This window comes from Drosophila subpulchrella, chromosome 3L (assembly GCF_014743375.2).
Source record: "Drosophila subpulchrella strain 33 F10 #4 breed RU33 chromosome 3L, RU_Dsub_v1.1 Primary Assembly, whole genome shotgun sequence".
In the NCBI taxonomy this organism is placed as follows: Eukaryota; Metazoa; Arthropoda; class Insecta; order Diptera; family Drosophilidae; genus Drosophila; species Drosophila subpulchrella.
In genome coordinates this window covers 28093931-28116006 of record NC_050612.1, presented here as the reverse complement: position 1 = coordinate 28116006, position 22076 = coordinate 28093931, and the positions used below count along the sequence as shown (strand labels likewise).

The window sequence follows — 22076 nt, the reverse complement described above, 5'->3', positions numbered from 1 at the left end:
TATTTTTCCGTAATTCCAAGGGCTTTTAAAATGGGAACCCAAAACTGCACTTATAGATTCCATAACTGGAGTTCTTAGATATCGATTTAGACAAGGAATACCTCTAAGAATTTGTGATTGAGCTCTCTAATATTCTGTATTCAAATTTTTCTTTTTAACGAAGGTCCAATTTAAGACTCACCTTAATGTTTGATCTACTTGTTTTGGGCCTTGCCATATTTTTATTACCTTATCTCAATGGTTCAGTAACTAGATTCTAAATATAACGAACCTAAAAAGAGTCAAAAAATAAGACAAAACAGTCAAGCATCCATTAAAACAATCTTAATTAAATGCGAAACAAATAAATCAAGGAGGCACTTCAAAGCCATTGGTGGCAGGAACCTCGGTTCCGCTTTGGCTTTTGAAGCTGTAACCAAACGGCAAAGGACACGGCCTAGGAAGTCGCAGCTATCAATCACACTGTGCTCACACAGATACACTCACTCACTCACACACAGAGACAAACAGGGGGAAATGAAATAATTATGCTTAGCTGGCAATCCCGTTGCCATAGAGGTCCTTTCGGGGGTCCCGGGTCCTTGGAGCGTCCTTTGGCGCTCTGGTTTCATTTACATGATGATGACATCTCTGCTTATAAATAATTACACACACGCACTGCGATGCTGTCGCATACATTTTGATATTTAATTTTTATGTTTTTGTTATCTGCCAGGCAAAAGGTAAATATTCCTAGCTGGTTCCTTTGGTTCCTTTGGATTGCTGGCGGATTTTTACATATTTATGAGTGGCACAGACGACTGTTTCCCCGGGGGAATAAATGCAGGGGAGCGAGGGGTAGCGCTGCTGGCTTTTCCAACTAATTGAAAACTAAAATGTCAATGGCAATCTCATCATCCGCCAGCCAGGATCATTCTGTTCGACCAGACACGCCACTCACTCGCCGCCCGGGGTTATGAAATCTGCGCTTTAAATATGACAGGCAAAGAAAAAAGGAAATACTGGATAAAGGGCAGGCAAACAGCCCGATTTTTGCAACTCCAACGCGGCTAAGCACATAAAACGGCTTTTCATTTCGAGGGCCGGGAATTGTATCGCCATCGCTTCGGGCTCTAGTCTCCGAAACTCTATAAAGCTTCGACCATATAGCCTTAACTCCATCTCCCAGGCTCTGGGTTTTCGACCACGTTTGATCCTAATGTGCTGCTGTCAGGGCCTGTCGACGTCAGCCGGACTCTCGCCAGCTATTTCGGGGATTAATGTCAATGTGAAAGGATTTTTCCTATGCATTGGAACTCAACTAGCACCCTTCTCGCCCTGCTTTTAAGTAGCATTTCCATTCACATTCACTCAGAGAAAGCACTGGGGATTTTGGACATGAATTAAGAATACTATTTGGAGGAAGTAGGGGGACTCATTTCTTTGAGCAACTTTTTTTTAAATTGATATAGGTATGTAAAAAATTCAACTTATATTAAGTTTACCTTACTATGCTAAAATATAATTTATATTTTGAATTAATAATTTTATTAGGTCGAAGAGGGAATATTTTTTAAAACTAGGTAGTGTTCTTTGAATGGGAAAATTGCCTTAAGTTGTTTAAATTTAAATTATAACAAATAGATCTGTCTTGTACTAACTGAAAGCTCATTAGTGTAACAATATTTAAAAGGTACCACAAAGTAAAAATTATATAAATGAAATTTTTCCGAGTGCTTCCCCTTTCGGCACCCTAGTAGTCCCGTCCAAAAACGTTAACAAAATCCAGCAGAAAACTTCCACACCCGCAGACACAAGTACCTACACTCGCTAACACAGAACGGGAATATAAACCGGGGACCATGGCCAAAAAGGAGGAGCCCCTTATGGACGGGCCCAAGCGGATGAACCGCGAGTTGGCCCTGATGCTGGAGGACAAGCAGAACCTGCAGTTCCGCAACTTGTGGGTGGAGCCGAATAACATCTACAAGTGGTCAGGGCTGCTGATGCCGGTGGCTCCGCCTTATGACAAGGGCGCCTACAAAATGGAGATCGACTTTCCGCTGGACTATCCATTCAAGCCACCTCGCATCCACATAAACACGAAGATGTACCACCTGAATGTAAACGAACGTGGACAGATTTGTGTGCCTATTCTGGAGATCGAGCACTGGATCCCGACCACTCGGATCGACCAAGTCCTGCAGGTTCTGCTGGCCACCATCAACGATCCGCAGCCGGAAAATGCCTGGCATATGGAAATGGCCGGCGAGTATCGGAATGATCCGGTGAGGTTCTTCAAGATGGCAGATGCCTGGGTCCAGAAATACAGTGAACGACGGCCCACAGAGGAGGAAATAGCTAAGTTCGCCCGTAAACGCAAAAAGGCGATGTCGAAAGATTAGAGACTTAACGTCCGTAAGTTGTAGATGATGAAAATTGAATGGGTAAACTTACTATGCCAGACAGTAAATTAAGACGTACGAAAAAATAAATTATAATATATGAAGAGATGTGAAAACGAGCTTTTAGAATACTATTTTTAAGGACATATCATGTGATTACACTGAGCACACTGTTCGTGTGGGGGTAGTGAATAGGAAAAACTTTTTGACATAATCGCAGCCAAAAAGTATCAGACCGCTTCTCTGAAAATATGTCAAGGTATATTTTTTTACAGAATTTGTATTTTTTTATATGGGTGTTGTTTAAAAGCTTTTTTTTTTAAAGGAATTTTTAATTTTTAAGTGGATTAAGGGCTTTTGGTTTTATGAGAAATGTTAGTAATTGTAATTACATAAATCAAAAGGGTTCTGCGTATGCCTTATTCTGTAATCAATATTATAAACTTCCTAAGCACTCATTCCTCTGATAATGGACTCACTAAATGTTTATTCCCCAACATGAAATAATATACTTTATCGACTGTATTGAATGTAGAGGCTTAGCGCCTTTTATGCTCCATTCCCCGAACTCTATTAAAATCACATTTGAATCTGGTGTATTGCCCCAATCAACGCCCATTTATCGATATATTATATCCGCCGCCAATTGCTGGAAATGGAGTTGAGGGACTTTCTCGATTGAGTCTCCCATGGAGCTGCGTCTTAAATTGCCGGCGAAGCTTTGTTTTCCCCCGTTTGAGGCATCGTGCGTATGGTCATATGACCATCTAATTGGAAGCGTACAGTGAGCCCCCAGCGGAAGGCCGGCAGGACACTTCTGTGGCAGCCAGCTGCGAGATAAATCATCCGCCTCGGCGGCAAACAAGGATGCCCCACGCGGCGTCGCCCAGCGAGCGGGCGGCATTAGCTGCCAGTGTCATTGCCATTGTCAGCGGCATATCATCGTCGTCGTCATCGTCATCGTCCTCATCCGCATTCGTATTCGCATTCCCATCCAGATCCACATCATCCGCATCCGTGTTCCTATTCCTATCCGCATTTGGATCCGCATCAGCGTCAAAGTCCTGCTGCTGAACCGCTGAAAATCCGTGCTGCGTCCGGGGCATATAAATTTCAGCAATGAATGAATCAACTTTACGAACACCGAGGACACATGTGACTTGCTTTACGGCCCCCATCGCCATCCTTCACACTTCTGGCACTGAAAAAAAATGTATCCTGATTATAAAGAAAATATTAAAATGTGTGCAAGGGACTTAAAGTTACAGTTTGAAACGTTAAAATACAGTTTTGAGATTTTAGTAAAATGTATTTTAAAATATTTTATATATTTAGTTATTTTTAAAGTTTTTACTGGAACTACAAATGGAATATTAACCATTTCTTTGAAAAGGTTTTTAATAATGCTTAAGACTTTTGACTAGAAAATTAAACTAGTTCATCATCTTAAATTATATAAAGCTGGGTAGAAATAGGATCTTAAAAGTACAACATGTTAAGTAATCGTTATAATCTTTGTAAGACATTATATTATAAAAATTCATAAAAGTATTCAGGACTTCTGAGTAAAAATTGGTAAGGGGAATGACCTTGAGTCTATAATTTTCTAAATAATAATAAATTGCTAAAATAAAGTAGCTACAGAAAGTTATCTATGTTTTGTATAAGTACATCCCAAACATATTTATTTATTTTCAGTATTATTTTTAGGGAAATATCCTTAAGTCCCCACATTTTTTTCCCTGTGTAAATCCCTGTGTGTATGCGTTTAATGTGCCTGTGTGTTTTGGGCAGTTCACTTGATATGCTCACTCACTCCCTATCTGCGACCAAACTTGGACTTGTCAATGGCAGAAGGGGGAGTTGGGAGCTGGCTGCTCGGATCTGGGATCTGGAATATGGATCCAGGGAGCCGGGAGATGGGCGATGGGAATAAGCTGCCACTATAATTACAGCAAAGGCCAAAGGCACACACAGCCCGGCTAAAGATATTTGTATCTAGTTTCTTTACTGCTGGATTTACTGCCCAAACAGATAGAGGCTGGTGGAAGGGGAAGTGCTTCAAGGGAGTGGGGATGGGATGGGGATGGGGATGGGTCCAGATAACTGGTGTCCGGAGCAACCATTGTGAAGATGGATTACCATGGCGGCAGCGTCAACAGTTTTTCTATGTGCGAGCATGTTTGAGTGGGCGGGGAGGGGCGGTGAGGGGCGGGGAGGGGCTGTGAGGGGCGGGGCGGTCGAGGCGTGTGTCTTGTTAAAACTGCCAACTGATTATTATCACCTTCCAACTGGCAGGCCAGTCATTGACACCCATTGCTGCCGTCGTCCTTCAGCTCGGACATCGAGGATTCGCGATTGTACACTCAAAGAAACATAGTGAAATTAATTTTATATTAATTTTAATTGGATTTTTCTGTTAAACGAAATTCCCCCTCTTATTTTAAGCATTTTAAGCATTTCAATCTTTGAAAGGATATTTTTTCTTACTCCCCAAGTTGTAATAACCATAACAGCTCTTCTGTTCTTAAAAAAATTATAATTTTATATATTATTTGTTATATACATATTATAAATTTATTAAAATATATATATTATATTGGTTATACATATTAAGCTTTTTAGTTTAATGAGTTAGTCAGCTTGTGAACTGGGTTCCCTTACCTTACATTCAATTGCTTTTAATTTAATAATTTTGAAATAATATTACAGTCTGTTTGGGTATTTAAAAAAATTGTTATTTCAAATATTCCTTCAAAAATATTAAATTTAATTGCTTATTTTTTGAAAATAAATTTGTGGCACTTTTTTTTTCGGTATAGTCCCTGATGCTGGAGCTAAAACTTCTCGGACTCGAACTCGGCCACGCCCACCGCCCAAGTGGCGCCCTCTAGTGTCTGTCACTGGCAGAAGTCGTTTGCTGTTTGCTTTATTTCTCTTTCTCTTCCCCTTTCTCCATCTCAATCTCCATCCCCCTTCCCACTTTCTCCGCCCACTTCATCTTGCTCTGCGGCAATGAATCGCAGTTTTTGATTAGCTACAGACAGCCGAAAGGACGAAGGACGAATTATATAACCGTGGCAACCGCTCCGAAGTTTTTCTTTTGTTTTTTACATAATTCCAACGTTACTTAATTACTGTTGGCCAGAACGAAATTAAGATCCACAAAAACAGCAAAATTTGGGAATGAAATTGGTTTCTAATCCTAAAACCCAAAACAAATGTGTTTAAAATTCCATATCAGCTTTCACATTTTTGGCCTTCAATTAAACAATTTTAAAAGCACTATCAATTCGTATAGTTTAAAGTTAATTTGCTTAATTTGTGCAACAAAAATTGATTTAAGCCAAATGTAATAAAGCTGCATAAATGGTCGATCGATTTTGCATTCATTACCAAAAGACGGCGGGTGGGCGCTGTTTTATAACAATTTACGACCTGCGACCCATAAAATATGCGGCTTATAAACTGCATAATTTACCCAGGACCTCACACACACACACACACACGCAGATGGACAAACAAAGTCAGATTGAGATATGAAGCATTGTTAATTCATATATGAACTCGGTGGGTTGCTGGGCCAAAAGTGCTTACAAGTAAATAAATGGTAGATATAGTTCTCGCATTATACGGATATGGGGTGGAATGCCGGTGCAGTTACAGGTGCAGATGCAGATACTCAGATACTCGGATACTCGGATTCTCGGATAGCAACTGCTGCAAAAGAGAGCTTAAGCTGGCTGCGGGGATTTCTGCCTTTGTTTTCACTGCAGCGGTTTTCTGTCGTGCGCTCTGCTTGTAAAACCAATAAAATCAATTAAAAGGCACTCAACATGCAAACAATTATATGCAAATTTATTTATACACACACAGCCAACTAGAAGCACGCAATGCCAATGCAGTGAGAAAAGAAAGCAGTGTGCAGGTGGAGTGAAAGTCAAGCTAAAACGGTTTTATACCTGTCAAGTGCTCGCTAGTTGGGTATATTGCGCTCGGAAAAAGGCTGGAGATATCTAAGTCCTTAAAGAATAATTCTTGCAGAGGAAGTTCGGGTTTACTGTGTATACTTCTTGCAGAAAAAAAGTAAATGATATATGATATATAACATATGATATATGATAGAACAACTTTCCGAAGTTCCTTTTTGAATTTACAAATTTTACATTCTTATTTATGGTATGGTTCCAAAAACTACAGTAGTAGTTTTATGTAAAGTTAAATAAAGTTAAAGGTATTAATACATGGATTTATTCCATGAATAAATAAATATATGTGCACATATATGATAAATAAAAAGATAATAAACAATAGTAATAACTTCTAAAATAATACAAATTATACTTTCCATGATTAAAATAATATAACAAATAAAATACAAAAATAAGTATTTTTATTAGAATGTGCTATCTCTCATCCTTAAAAAATGCTTAAATTCAATAGTAAAATTATACAAAATTTAAAACATCTAGTCATCTTTATAAAATATTAAAAATCATTAATGAAACTGTACAAAATTTAAAGCGTCATATATTACAAAGTATCAAAAACTCGGAACACTTAAAAGTCAAAAATCCCCTAGTATTTGCATATGCCGTAGAAAAAGCCCGCAAATAAATATAAATATACAAGGACTTCTGGGCAGCAGGAAAAATAAAGCAAAATGGCAACAAGGAAAACAACAACAAAGCAGCTCAAAGCAAAGGCAATGAAAACACAGGAGGCGGGGAAAAGGGGGCGGGGCCAAAGGGACGAGACCTGTTGCGCACAACAACAACAATCCGCACGAAACAAACAACAAAGGCAGCAACAACAACAATGCCAGGAGAAAGGTCCTGTGAAAACTCACTGCTTTCGAAAGCAGGAACGGAATGGCATGGAAATGGAACAAAATCAGGGAGCAAGCAAGCAAAGAGAGCGGTTGAACAGACGATTGAAAGGCTGGTTGAAAGAAAGAGCGAGCGTAAAGAGCGCAACGATGAGCTGCGCCTGCGCTGAGCGAAAGTAGAGCAGCCAGCCAAGGAAACTGAAAGGGAAACGAGTGGAAGAGAGGGGAACGCCTGGGCAGCGGAACAGTTGATAGCTCAATTGGCGCTGCTCGCAAAAGGGAGAAATCGAGGGGTGGGGAAAGTGGGAAAATGGGAAATTGGGAAAAGAGAGCAAGCAGCCTCGTTAGCAGCGCGTTCCACTTGCCACTCCGTTCCCGTTTACCGTTGTCAGCCGTCGCGTGTGCGTGAAAATCATTATTCTTCGTTAGGCGGTCTTTGTGTCAACAACGTGTTGCCTCTTGCCTCCCAGTGAAAAATCGAAATCGCAATCCCACAATCGCCCCTCGCGATTTTCCGCTCGCGTTTTCCACAAGGACTGCCAAAGTGTTTGTGTGTTTTTCCGGGCTACCCCTATAAACGAGTGTGCGTGCCAAAGTGCAACAAGTCTTAGCCGTAATTTAATTGCAACAATTTCTGCGCTCTGCACTTTTCTCGATTTCCCTATTTTCCGACTTGAAGAAGTGAAAAACACGACTCGATCGTATCGGCCAAGAAGATATATCAGTGTCGCTGTGTTCGTGCAAAGTGGAGCATTCATCTCCCAAAAAAGAAAACCAGAAAACCAAGTAAGTTCCGTTTTTGGCGCAAGTAAAACAGAAGGAAAAGCAAAAGGACTATGAAAAGGATGAAAAGTCCTTATTTGTGCAGCTTGCATTTTGACGCAGTGCAATAAAAAAAATATGCTGGAAAATTGGACTAACGAAAAAATACTCAATGCGACTGAACAAGTTTTTTAATCATTATGTTGTATAAATTCTTTTTGTTAAGTTCTTATGATCATAAAATTCTTTAATAACATAACATAATTATTTAGTGATAACCAGAAAACTTAATACTTGTTTTAAAAATACTTTAATCAAATGTGTTGTTCAGAAAATGAAATAATTAATTTATAACAATTGAAAAAAAATTGTTCGATGATTGAAAAATAAAATAAATATATATTTTTTAATCTAAGTATTTTAATGTCTTTTAAGCCAGAAAATTCTTGTGAGATACAAATATCTAATATATCGTTTTAAGACTCGTTATTTCTTGAAGTCATAAGAAATATCAAAACTTTTTATTTTAGAAGTGGGAATACAAGACAATTCTAAGATTCTAAGAAGTGTTTTTTAAAACGAGTTAACCAAATAATTATTTACAACATAGCTAAAAACCCGAATGAACAACCCGAATGATTTTGTATTAAATTAAAAAGCAAATCGTTTTCTTCAAAAGTCTTATCAAAGAAAATTTCCATTATTTCGGGGCTTTGGCAACTTAAAGCGGATTTTCCCCCAAGATTGTAATGGCAGGTTTTTAGGACGAAACTCTTGACATTTTCCTCTGTGTTTGTGCCGACTTCCGAGGTGCTTTTTGTGGGTCAATGGTCGCTCAAACACTCGGAGGACTTGGAGAAGGGCTGCCGGCGAGGGAAAACTCACAATAAAAAGGAAAGAAACCATGTTTCTATGATGCATACTTATGCGTATTTATACATATTGCCCTGCTAAGTGGGCTAAACAAAGTCAGCGGATTCCTCGCAGTTGGAAAACTTTTGCCAGACAAACAGGCAAACAAACAAACAAACAAAACAGCAAACAAAGGCAAACAAATCCCTGGGACATTTCCCGGAATTTAATTCAATAAAACGAATTCCAGATCTCGGGCACCCGGGGTGTCCTTTTCCACTCTTGCTTTCAAAGTTGTTCTTCATTTTTTCTTATTCTCGGCTAAATGTCTGCAAATTAACTTTGCGAAAAGCAAAGAAAAACGCACTGCGAACGAGATTCCATTTGACAAATCGCAAACGTAAATAGATCCCCCAAAAAGTGTCTCCAAGTCGGGATTTTTAAATGCAATTTAAGTTTTGCGGAACTCTGACTTGGCCACTTCTGTCCCGACTGCTTTCCCCACTGATAAATGGCGAGGGCCAAAAGTTGCGAAATTTAACATTAACCTTGGGGTTGGTTGCAGCTCTTTCCAGCTCTTTGGGCCCACAAAAACCTCGTGTAATAGACTCACAGCCAAAAACTAAATCACTGTCATTGTGGTCGGAGATTCACAACCCGAAAAACGAACACATGCAGTGGGAAATTCACACAAGGGGTCGCAAAAATAGCAGCTATTTGCATATAAAACATTGTATTAAGCCATTGTTAAGATCGTTTATTTTTGGTATTTTTTATTCAACCAAGGGATGTACATTTAAATATTTGTTGATATTGATAGTGAATCTTGTGTAATATTACAATATGTTATTATATATACCATTTTATTATTATTTTTTTTCAAATATATGGTAACACTACCATAGGTTTTCCGGTTCTCTTAAAACTATTTTTTCCACCGCATTTGTTAATACACAGAGAAGAACCGAAGAGATAAAGTGAAGTGGGTTGGAATCAGACTAAAACGAGGCAGAGGCAACTATTGTTAGGCAATGATTTGCAATTTGTTTGAAAAATGCATTCGCAGCCACAAAAGACAAACAATCTGAGGGGGAGTTAAGCCGAGCACAAATAAAACCATAAACAAACGCACCGAGCCAAAGCCCAGATACAGATACAGCTGCAGTTGCAGATGCAGATACAAATAGCCGGTTGCACAGATGCGGATGCGGATGCGGCTGCAGTTTGCATTTTGCAGTTTGCGGACTGCTGGATTGCTTTGGCTTTCAGCTGGAAAAGCGAAAGCTGACAGGGAAATGGAAATCGAGGACCGCAGAGAAGCGGGAAATATATAAAATTGCAGCCACAACCGTCAATTGCTGGGCAACCAAGTGTCCACCCATTCGAAATCCCACCCAAAGTTCCCATCGGAAGTCCCGCATTCAGCCTCATCAGCAATCCGCGACAATTCTTGGCAAACTACTTCTCCGAACGCTCCACTTTCTACTCGAGCACTCCATCAACGGCTTAGGGGAAAAGCGGGAAAGCGGGAAAGCGGGAAAGTGGGGGAGGCAATTTCATATGCGGAACCCAACTGCATACAATTACAAGCAAGATGCAAAGTGTGCACCCAAGTATCTGCCAGATACTTAATAGCAGCACTGCAGCAGCAGCACGAAATGGCTCGGAATGCCAAACGAATTCATATTTGATGTATGAGCCAGCAGCTAGGATGTTCAAAGGAAATGCCAAATGAGATGTTTAAGCATATTTTGCGCAAAGAATTCTGGCAGCACAGTAAACTCCGTGTGAAAGCTGATTTGCAAAGAAGCAGGGAAAAGCCCGGAAAAGTTACGAAATTAAGAAGTGTTCAGCAAGAGGATAAAGGAAATGTGGAAAGATGTATTTTCTATTGATTACATTGGGGATTATTTGGGAAAATGGTATAAGGAAATAAGGGCGTATGTGCAAATTGAATACAAAGTGATTTGAAAATCACTGACAAGGTTCAAATAGGGGAAAACAATATAATATATATATACCATTCCCAAAAATATCTTAAGATAAAATATTGTACATTTAGAAACTAAGGCTTTCAGACATATTTAATGTTAAATATAATTTTTCCTGTGAACTCATAATGTTCATACAAATATAGGAATTACACTTAGAGTTCTCTTATAATTATGAACAACTTTCACTTGAGTTAACACCCCGCTTTTCCGACCTGAAACAGTTTTCCCGCGATGATTGCTCGCCTGCCTGCCAATTAACATGTCAAGTCAAGTGTCGGAAGTTGTTGGTTTTCGGCTCGCGAAAGGCTTTTCCTCTCCGGCCAGCAGCTTTTCCAACTTTTCCACGCGATTGGCCGCAACATTCCCCGACACGTGTTCCCCGGGCCAACTTTGTTTTAAATCAATTAAAGAGGCAAAGTTGCAGTGACCAATCCCGAGCAATTTGCGGCACATATCCTGGGAATCCCGGGCGGCGACTCAAATGAAATGTCACGCAAGCAAATGAAATGCGAGACAGGATCCGGACTCAGATGCCCAGATCCAGATCCTGGGTAGCCTCAGGAAGCTATTAAATCTACATAAAATTGTAGAAATGTGTGGCATGTTGAGCAATTACAACTCCGAGTTGGGGGAAAAGGCGAGGGCGGACGCACCTTTCGGCTGACATGCTCATCTGAATGCAAAGCCCGGCCATGTTTCAGTGGTTTTCCCCTATTTTCCCACCACCCCCTCATGTATAGTTTTATTCTCGTTGTTGTGCAGCTTAAGAGCCGTTAGGAAATTGCACTTGCCATTCCCGCCCAGCTTTTCCAGCCCCTTTTCGCCCCGCGAAGTGGGCGTGTGAAAAAAGAATTAAAGTCAAGTGAGCGCACTGAGACTGAATACATAAAACGGGGCAGGAAAATGGGAAAGCGGGGGCTGGGAAAACTCGGAGGCAGTGAAAGGGCATTCAGTGGGCGTGGCTGCATGCACAACAACAGAAGAAACCCACCAAACAGCCACCAACATCAACGTCAACGCCAAAGAAAAGCCGGAAAAATGCCTGGCCAACAACAAAAACCGGAGGAGATGGTGGAAAATATGGTACTCTGCATGGCTATTTGGCCATTTTTTTAGGTGGCTTTCCCGGGTGAGAAAGGTATAATTTTCGGCGCGACATTTGACGCGACCGGGGGCCAAAATGAAATGTACAAAAGTTTGCCCATTTTTGTTCCACCTGCACTTCGCTTTTCCAGGCCGAAAAGCTGAAGGCCAAGATCCTAATCGCGACTTAGCCTGAACGGGCAATTATTTGGGCATTTATCAAAGATTTTCTTTTGGAGACGGGTGACCTCAGGGGGAAAATCAGAAAAGGTGACAGCTTGCATGGGATTTATTCAAAATGGTACTGCAGGACTTACAAAATCATGCTTAACACAAAATTGTATTGTAAATTTAAATATTCTTTTGTGATATTAATATTTTAACTGTAGAACCAAAGCGACTGTGAGGAATCGAATATAAGTATGGTATACTAAAAAACATGTAAAGTCTGTATGTAAACATATACCATAAAAATCTTGATTTATTTTTAAATCTTCAATTCAATCATTTCCCCTTTTGGAACCCAAACCCAAACCCAAACCCATTACCATTCCAAGTCCCCAGTCAATTTCCCCACATAGAATTCTTTTCCAACATTTTATCTGTGAAAAATTAATTAGCATAAAATACACACCAAAATCAGTTTCGCAGCGAAAGGAAAAGTAAAAATGGCAAAGGAAAATTATGGGAAAGGGAAATAGAGAATGCGGGATAATGGGGAAGGGTCACGACACTGGGCAAGGGTCAGGATGGAAAATGGCAACAGACATTGATAAGAAATCTGATGATTCAACTTGTTAACCAAGGGCGTTGGAGGACCAGCAAAAAACCAGAAATTGATTGGTGCTAAGGGAGAGGAGGGACATTTTTCAGATGGAAATCTATATGAATGGAAAATTTTTTCGGTATAAAAAGATGGAAATCCCTGCTTTGGACCCTTATTTTTGTAAAAGAGATAGGAGGCATTTTGTATTTAAAACCTTAAAGTGAATTCCATTAGACACTTATAGTTTTCCTCCAACAGTTCAGAGTTATTCATAATTAATATATCGTATATAGCGTTGGATTGGTGCTAAAGGAAAGAAAAGACATTTTTCAGATGTAAATCATTTTCATGTAAAAAAATGGGAATCCTTTCTCTGGGCCTTAAATTTTTAAAAAGATACGAGCCATTTTGTGTTTAAATTCTTAAAGTGAATTCCTTTAGACACTTATAGTTTTCCTTCAAACAGTTCAGAGTTATTCATAATTCATATATCGATTTCCTCGAGACGCAGGCTTATTTTAAACTGTTTGCTGGACCGCAAAAGCCTTCGAATAATTTTAATAAACAACCGAAATTTCCCCGCACAAACACGGGCAACCCAAGCCTTTGCCAATTGAGAGATCATGCTGATTAAACTTTCAATTGGCAGTGTCAAGGCAACGCTTTTCCATTTCCCCGCCCACATGCACCGCAAGCCAGCCCACTGATCTAGTGGGTGGATGTCATACCCACTGCTCTGCCGGGGGGCTCGAAAAATCCTTTCAATTTCCGCTGCTCCACGAAAACCCACAGACATGCGAAACGGTTCCGGGCGGAAAAACCTTTGCCTGTGCGAGGACTCCCTAACCGTTAGTTTAATTTGTTAGATTAGTAAACAAATGAAAATTAATTGAAGCAAACGAAAAACTTGGCCCCGAGCGAAACGGTTGAGAGGTTTTCCAGGGGGGGACTGGGGGAAATGAGGAAAAACTTTTTCCTCGCCTGCCGTAGATAAAACGCCCGGCGAAAGGACCTCTCTCTGCGTGTGTGTGTGTGTATGGGAGAGGACTCACTACAACAAAGGTAGCTGCAAATTGTTTCTGCTCTTTAAGGACTTTGCAAAAAGGGTGGAGGTGGTCGCCTTGGTGAAAGTTTTGCTTTCACCCCGGCATAATGTCTTGATTTTCGTTTCATTGTGCGGATTTGATTAACTTAATTGTTCGGCCGTAATCTTCGATTTGCGGGTCGTCCTTTGGCGGCGGTAAACAATGATTAACGCCAGCTCAACCGGCAGGACGAGGGATCGCGCTAAGCCGCTTTTAATGGCATTCTAGCCGGCACTAAACAACAAAAAACTAGGAAGAAACAAAGGGGCCAAAGGGACGCGTGTCCTGGATTTGGCTGGCGTTTTTAGTTCCTGTCTGCGAGCAACAAAAGCGCAATGTCAGCGGGAAAAGCGGAAAAGCGGGTGGCAAAAAGGACACGTAAGGATGGGCGGGAAAATGGATTGCACGAGCACAAGGCACCAAAGCAAAACAATCGAAAATTATAAAATAACAAAGGCGAGAAAGGCGAAAGGGAATCGATTGGACGAAATCGTTTTATGCCGCCAAGGATCTGTGTCCTTTTTTATGCTGTGTTTTTATTTTGGTTGCTGTTTCTGCTGTACGCGTCACGTATTGTCAATAAAAAAATAATAATAAGATACAATAAATTTTTACCTTTAACGAGGGGCTGAGGGCTAAAGAGTGGGGGGAGCGGGTTAGAGCGGGACATGCGTGCTCTCGCTTTTCCCGCATTTTCCTCGCTTTTCCCGCCTTTGTGCGTATCGCGCGCCACGCACAAAATATATAAAAAGAAAATAAACACAAGAGGTCCTGCCAAAAAGGGGGGGGGGGGGGGCTGGGTATTGAGGGTCCTGCAAAAAGCAAACAAAGGCAATGACACGAAACGATGACGACGGTCCTAACAGCAACAACAACAGCAACAAACATCAGCAGAACAGCAGAAAGCAAACAAATAAAAGGCGCAACAATTGCAAAGAGGGAATGTGGAACTTTCACCCCAGACCACCCACTTTTCCCCTACGACCACCACCCACTTTCCTTTGGCTTTCGCCAAGTGCGTGTGTAATTGAAACTAGGCGCCTCAGCTGGCTATGCGTACATGTTTATGGGGCAGGATAACCAGGATACGAGTATATATCCCCGGGGAGGTGGAAAGGTGGAAAGGCCACTGAACTAATGCGGGGATTTCCTGGACTGGAACTATAACTAAAGCCATTCACGGCAGGTGAGTGGGGATAAGCCCCCGATGATGGAAACTATCGGTTTAAAATGCCAAAGGTGGGCCAACAAAGGGCAGGAAAATGGGAATAAGCTTTCAGTTCCCTGCTAAAGATACCATTTAGGCTGGGACTTATTAAAGACCCTCAGCGGATCACCTTTTCAGGCATTTATTATCCCACGAGAACCCTTTTTGTTCAAGGAAATTCTACTTTTTAATATAATAACTTACTATTAATATGTTAAGATCATAATATTAAAAATTCTGCTGACTTGAAAGATACATGCTGGGTCATATATTTTTAGAATCAATAAAATAACTAACAAAAATCTCCATAAAAAATGTTGTAAATGGATTCACATCAAATCCATTATTCTATATTTATATCATACTATATTCTCATTTTTAAGTAAATACACAAAACAAACTTTTTAAAATATATATTTTGAATTTAAATGTATCTTAATGGATTGGTTTTTAAGCAATGTTAATTTATGTGTCCGTTTTGGTAGTATCAAAAATGATGTCGAATAAATTATAGGCTTTCCATATTTTTAAAATTGTATAAATTATTATGCTGAGTAAATTATAGGCTCTCCACTTTTGTTCAAATTAATATTTTCCCAATTGCTTGGCCCCCGCTGCTCAGCGAAATATCTCCATCGCAATGCAATAAAGTACGCAAATGTCGATTGCACAGGTCAGTGGACTAAGCAGGGGTTCAAAATGCTTACTTAACCTGCTGTCCCTGGCCACGCCCCCTGCGAGCACCGCCCCCTTAACCCCAGCCCAAAGTTGGATGCATTTTTAGACGGCTATTTGACTGTGGGCCCTGCCCGATTGCAATTCCATTCCTCGGTGTCTAGACTCGAGCGCTACTTTTCAGCGAGTTTGTCTTTTCGCCGGGCAGTGGACAGCGGGAAAGCGGACAGGCGGAAAAGCGGAAAAGCGGAGTGGATGAGGCTAAGTCGGAGGATTTTGGGGGGATTTCCCGCAGAGGATCAGCAGTCCGCAACAACAACTTTCGGACGGCTGCAGCAGAAAGCGGCGGAAAAATATGCAAAAAGCTTGAGAGCTCAGAGGGGCAGGGGTCATTCAGCGAGGCGGAAGAGTGCGGCAAAAAATTCGCAATATTTGTAAAAAGGACTACAGACAATTTGCCTTTAAATAGAGCGTGGCACTTCAAACAAGTGAAGCCCTTCCCGTTTTCCCTGGGCAGGGGGCTTTTCCCACCCACCTTTATGCAGCAAACAAAACATGAAAGACGAAGGAAACAAAAATGAAAGAAAAACAGGTTGAATCTGCAGGAAGAAGCGGCGAAATATAAAAAAAAATGGGAATCAAGAAAATGAAAAGAAAATAATATAACGAGCGCATATTAAAGTGGCTTTATTTATTTTGCCCTCGACGCTGTTGCCACTTTGGCCAAAGGTACGGGACACGCAGCGGGGAAAATGCGGGGGAAATGCGCTGGAAATGGGCGGAAAATGGGGCCCTTGGAGTATCGGGATGAGCGGTTGTTCCCTTTGTAACTGTGTGTTTGCTGTCGTGTTTATTAAAAAATAATTTCCATGCTCAACTTGGCAATGCCGCCTAAGCCGTCAGGAAAACACCCACCCAACCACCACCCCCTGCTTGCGAGTGTGTGTGTGTGCTATCAACAGTTTGCATTCTCAAGTGTCCCAAGGAAAACATTTGAAACAATAAGCTCGCAGGACCTTCCACCCCCTGGATAACCACCCACCCTCCGCCGCCCACTCATGCAAATTCAATAATGCGACATCGACAACAACAACGACGACACTAAATTATTCAAGCCGGAAAACGAAGGAGAAAAAATGTAAATCTGTGATTTTAATGCGTTTGCCAACTGTAAACATAAACCGAAAATATTACAAAACTTGTGCAAACAGGCGAGGCAATAAAAAGTGAAGAAATGCCAAGGGAAAGTGGGGCGTCCTAAGAGAAGGAAAAGGGAAATGAATACGATTACGAATCCGAATGTGCGTATGTCAATTTAATGGGCGGAAACTGCTGGGAGTGGGCGTGGCACATGCCGAAGTGCTTTGGCAGCCACCACCGAAGGAAATATGAAATATTTATATGAACATTTTCATTTATTGAGCGTAACAAATGTGCACAAAACAAGGTGAAGTCCTGCGAGTAAAAAGGGGGGGGGGGGGTGATTCACGGCGAAAGGTGAAGGACGCAGGACGAGCAACCCAGAGAAGAGCTCACCTGTGCGGGTTTTTGTGCGTGCAGGATTGCCATCATCATAATCATTGGCAGATGGCCCTGTCCTTCACCCAGGCAACCCACTTTCACCACCCACTCTTCAGAGAGAGAGACAATCTGGCCCCACTTTCTCCCCGACCCACTCGAAACTTTCGTCATAAATATTGTGTCTACTGTTATGATACTCTAGCGCAGGAAATGCAGGGTATGCCAATGTTTTTAGTGGTATATGAGACACAAAAACAAGGAATACGATATAATTTTAGTCAGTTCTTAAAACTTAGATTTTCATAGATCTTAAAATTATAAGTTTCCTATTTTTGTTTATTTTTTTTCTCATCAATATCTATATGTTGTGATATAATCAAAATATTCTATTATCAAATATGTATTGGTATAATAGTTTCTAAAGTGCTCTTTAAGGTTATTTTCAAAATATACAAATATTTTACAAGTCTTTTTTGGATTATCCACATTTGCTGAAAAATAATTAAAAAATTCTGGACATTTTGAAAGCCAATACTTAGATCTTAAAAATAGTTAATATATAATATAGATAATAGATTTATTAATATATTGTAAAAAAAGTTCTACCCTAAAAATAATTTTTAAAAGAGAGGTTATTTGAAAAATCTTTTTAAATTTCTTAAAGTTTTCAAGCCAATCCTTGGTTCATGAAAGTAGTTTTATGTATGTTATAGATCATATGTTTTTTTTATTTTATAAAAATATTAACTGTACCTTACAAATAATTTTGCAAGTAAGGATATTGTATAGCTATAATAGTTTTGAAAACTAAAATATTTTAAGATATATGTTGATATATTAAGGACTTTATAGGGAATACAATGGATCTGTTTTCCACCCAAAGTTTCCCCCATTTTTTGTGTTTTTGTGTGCCTGCTCTGCTTTCCTTTGTTTTCGCTTTCGCTGCCTTGTGCTCTTGCTTTCACTGGGCCTCGTTCTTTTGTTTGTTTATTTGCTTGTTGCGGTATTCGGGGAAATTATTATATTTTAATTACACATGCGTTGGCTGCGCAGTCGCAGCGCTGCCGGCATCGGGGCAGAGCAAACAGCCGAGAATGGCCCAAAAAATATAACCGCAAAAATGTAAATGAAAATGGCGTGAAAAATCAGTTTCATGGTTTTTATATCCCTGTTTATTTGTTGTAAATGAGCACATTTCGTTGCCGATGTGGGCGGTGGGGGCGGAGGGGGCGTGGCCGTGGGTGCGGACATAACGGAAGTTGATTATGACCATTTAGCATGGCCATGGCCACGTCGAACGAGCCTCAAAACGTGGCCGAAATGTATGTGTTATTCGTCCTGTTGCCAACGCTTTCGCTGTTGTGTCGGCCTAATTAATTTTTGTCACTAATGTTTATATAGTTGGTAACGGTAACGCTAACGGTAATGGGACAGGTGCTGCTCAACACTCGGCCAAGCAGCTTTATTACCCAATTACATTAGCGGGAGTGGGTGTTGTTTTTTGTTCAGGGGTGTTGGGGGTGCTATAAGGAGGGGTTCGGTACAAGGTGAAGATTTTGGAATTTTCTACAAAAAATAATATTCAAGATGTACCGAAGAAAATATCATCTGAAAGGTTTAAGAATGTAAGAAAAAGCAGGGATCGAAAATAATGATTAATCTTGACTTTAAAAAAATCTGTCACTCATAATAGTCGGAAAAATAGAAAGTATTCCTTTTGATTATTATTTAGATAACCATGTCAAATCAGCAATGATCACTAATTTTTAAATCTTTTTATATCTTTGGTAAAACTCATTATTATTTTTGAGTTTTATAAATAATAATTTTAAATAATAAAAACAATTGTAAGCTTAAATACAAATTTATTTGAAGTTATGGTTAATGTACATTTATGTTTAATCAAAAAATGTTTACAATAATATAAAACCTATAGATATTTTAAAAAATACTTTATTGTGCATATGACTAAATCTTTTTTCTCTTGGTGTACTGAAAACCCCAACGACTGATGTTTTTGGATGGGAAAATGCCTGGCGCCCTCCAGCAACTGCTGTTTTTCCACTTGCCGCTCCCTATCATGCCGCCTATCATCCGCAGCTCTCAATATTAAGAAATAACAACTTGCCAAGGGCAAATGAGGACTCGAGGACCTCAAGGAGGAGGTGCCCCAGAAGAAGGGGCTCCAGGGGAGGGGCCCCAGGATCGGGAGTCGTGTGGCAACTTTGCTTTTGGGGTCTGGGATGTAAACAAGCGAGACAAATATTTAACTCGCAGGCACTCACAGCGGTGTCTCCTTCGTGTCCTTCGTGTGTGTGTGTGTGTTGTGCAAGTGTGTGTGTGGAGGCTGCCACAACACACACACACTCAGATATCCTTTGGCGCTCGCAAACTTTTCTGCTGCGAGGAGCTTGCGGCTCCGCTGTCGCTTATTTGTCGCAGCAGTTGAGCTCAAAGCTTTGGCTTGTTACACTTTATGAAATCAGCTGCAGTCCTGCCACGCCCCCTGACCCCTGACCCCAGCGCCCTTTGAAGCACAAGTGTTTATGTTTGTCTTGGCGAAGCGGCGGCTCATAAAGTCCCAGGCAAGCGAGCTGCCAGGACCTCAGCATCTCGCATCTCGGCATCTCAGCCCCTCCGCTGTCAAAAGTCACGTCGTGTCCTGCGTCCTGCGAATGTGATTCGCCTGCTTTCGTACCCTCCCCCGAGGAAAACCCCCATCCTTCTGGCATGTCTCTGCCATAAACTTCAACTGGAAATTGTGCGTAATTATATTAAATTTTTATTGCCTCACACATGAAATGGAAACGCTGCAGCAATTTTCGAAAGCGACTCGCCAAGATTATCCACATGCAAATTGTTCACATGGCATGGGGGTGTATAAAGAACTGGGAGTTTAAGTGAAGCAACGATTTGGTAAATTGATTTTAATCAAATCAGTAGAATGTTCTTGTTTTAGCTGGTATATGAAGCTGTCTGAAAAAGGGTTTTATTTAAATTACAGTGAAAAGTTACTTCACTTTACAAGCTTAACAAACAAATTAGTATACCACTGTGAATTTATGATTCACCATTTAATATTCTTTGAAAACTAAATTCAACTGTGCAGTTCAGAGTAAAACTGTAATAGGAATAAATACGAAAACTTTGGCAATATGAGCGCAAAACCCCCGAGGACCCTTAACGATCTAAGCAAATTGGATCGCTTTTTATGTTCCTGTATCGCATTACCGCCTAAACATGCTTGGGCACCTTGCTCACCTGCCCCGAAAAACCCCCCAATTGAACAATCAATGTCATTGGATCCAATTTTCCATATGTTTTTCCCCTCCCCGGGGACTTGGCATTTTCCTGATTTTTCCCGCCATTTGAACAACTGCTTTCTGGGGTTTCATTTGGTTGGTCGGTTGCCACTGGCAGCCGCCGTTTGAACTTGTTTGACATTCCGCCGACAATCAAATTTAGATGCCCCGATATGCCACGCCCCCACCTCCCGCCCCCGTCGAACTTAGGTGCCCCAGACAATTGTTCGGTTCGCCACAAAAGCACTTCCCCCGCCGCCTTTTTTTGGTGGATTCCGCCTGCGACTGCAATTATTCAATGCTTAATCATCAGAAGGCATCAGCGGCATGAATGGCATAAATCTTATTAAATATTCAAATAACACAAAAAGTGTATGGCGAACCAGAAATGCGGGCATAATTAACGGCAATGAGTAAAAAACAAGGGAAAATGACGATGAAAAACCACAAATGGTCAACGAACGTTTGGGGGAAGCGATTATGATTGCAGTAAACACGGGGCACCGGGGGAAAGCGGGTAAATTGGGGGGGCATGTTCTTCTTTAGGCGTAGCCAATGCAATTATTTCATTTCCATTTTCATACACACATGTGGGCGTGACGCCGCCCACGATGGGGAATTGCCTTGGGCTGTCGTCATCGTCGTTATCGTCTCCGCAGCGCCGGGCGGCCGAAACTATTTCAATAACGCGCCATCCACGCCCACGACCTGTGAGCCTCTGACCCCTGACCCCTGAACCTTCCACGCATCCCGCACACACATGTGCACCACCCAAGGACCCCACCCATGCTGTCCCCTTCGTGTTAATAGTTTTCCCTTTGTCCCAGGACTTTTTCTGCTGTTTACGTTATCGCATGTCCTGGCTGGAAGTGAACTTAGACGGACCACAATTACTGGAAAATTAACGCAATTAGATTTGCCCGGGCCAAGCCTTTGATCTTTGAAGCCTATAAAGTTGTATAAAAAGCAAGCATTGCAAGGGCCATAAAAAATATACATGGATAACGCTGAAAAGGTGGAGTCAGTAGAGCCCTTTGATAGAGCTAATTTTAGGAGCATGCAATACAGAAAACTATTTTCTAAAAATGTATGTATTCTGTAAAGCTAAATTAATTACAGAACAGAGATACGATTATTATAAGAAGTCATAAAATACAAAAAAACATTTTCTAATTCTAAATACATACTATATAGTCAAATATACTACAGAACTGGAATATCCTGATAAAGGATTACTTAGATATAGAGCCCCTATATAAGAAGTCCTTATACAAGACCTAAGATTTATAATATCCAAATAAATATACCTAAAAAGGGGAAGGTACAATTACTCCTTATAATTAGAGCTATGTAGAAAATGTTAGAGTACCTTCAATATCCCTACATTATTTCAATTGCTACTAGATTACAGTGCTTATTTCCCGATTCATATAATATTCTCGCTCTTATTTATTTAATACGTAATTTCCATTAGCATTTGAGGCCCTCCCAGGGGCTTATGAATAAAGTATATAGCAATTCCAGCAGCGCTATAATTTTGTGGCTGAAAAATAATGTCTGTAACGAGACCGAAACATGACAATATAATAAGTAATATCAAACTAATTCGTTTTCCCA

At 40.6% G+C, this 22076-nt stretch overlaps 2 protein-coding genes across 3 annotated transcripts in view; both read left to right on the top strand.

The window, feature by feature from the left end:
- Window positions 1–22076, top strand: part of LOC119553235 (connectin) — a 149234-nt gene that overhangs the window by 98982 nt on the left and 28176 nt on the right. The window contains exon 1 of one of the 2 annotated variants that reach the window (XM_037863504.1): window positions 7647–7998. The exons of the other annotated variant lie outside the window; for it this stretch is intronic. The gene's annotated coding sequence lies outside the window, so the exon portion shown is untranslated. Of the gene's footprint in view, window positions 1–7646; window positions 7999–22076 lie in introns of those variants that run through there. 2 annotated transcript variants of the gene reach the window in all.
- LOC119553236 (ubiquitin-conjugating enzyme E2 L5) lies at window positions 1737–2492 on the top strand. Its single transcript, XM_037863505.1, has one exon. The coding sequence runs from the start codon at window positions 1842–1844 to the stop codon at window positions 2382–2384; it is 543 nt and encodes a 180-aa protein (XP_037719433.1). The 5' UTR covers window positions 1737–1841; the 3' UTR covers window positions 2385–2492.

What these genes read in the sequence shown, in the direction of transcription:
- LOC119553236 (XM_037863505.1), top strand. Translation starts at nt 1,842, where the DNA reads ATGGCCAAAAAGGAGGAGCCCCTTATGGACGGGCCCAAGCGGATGAAC.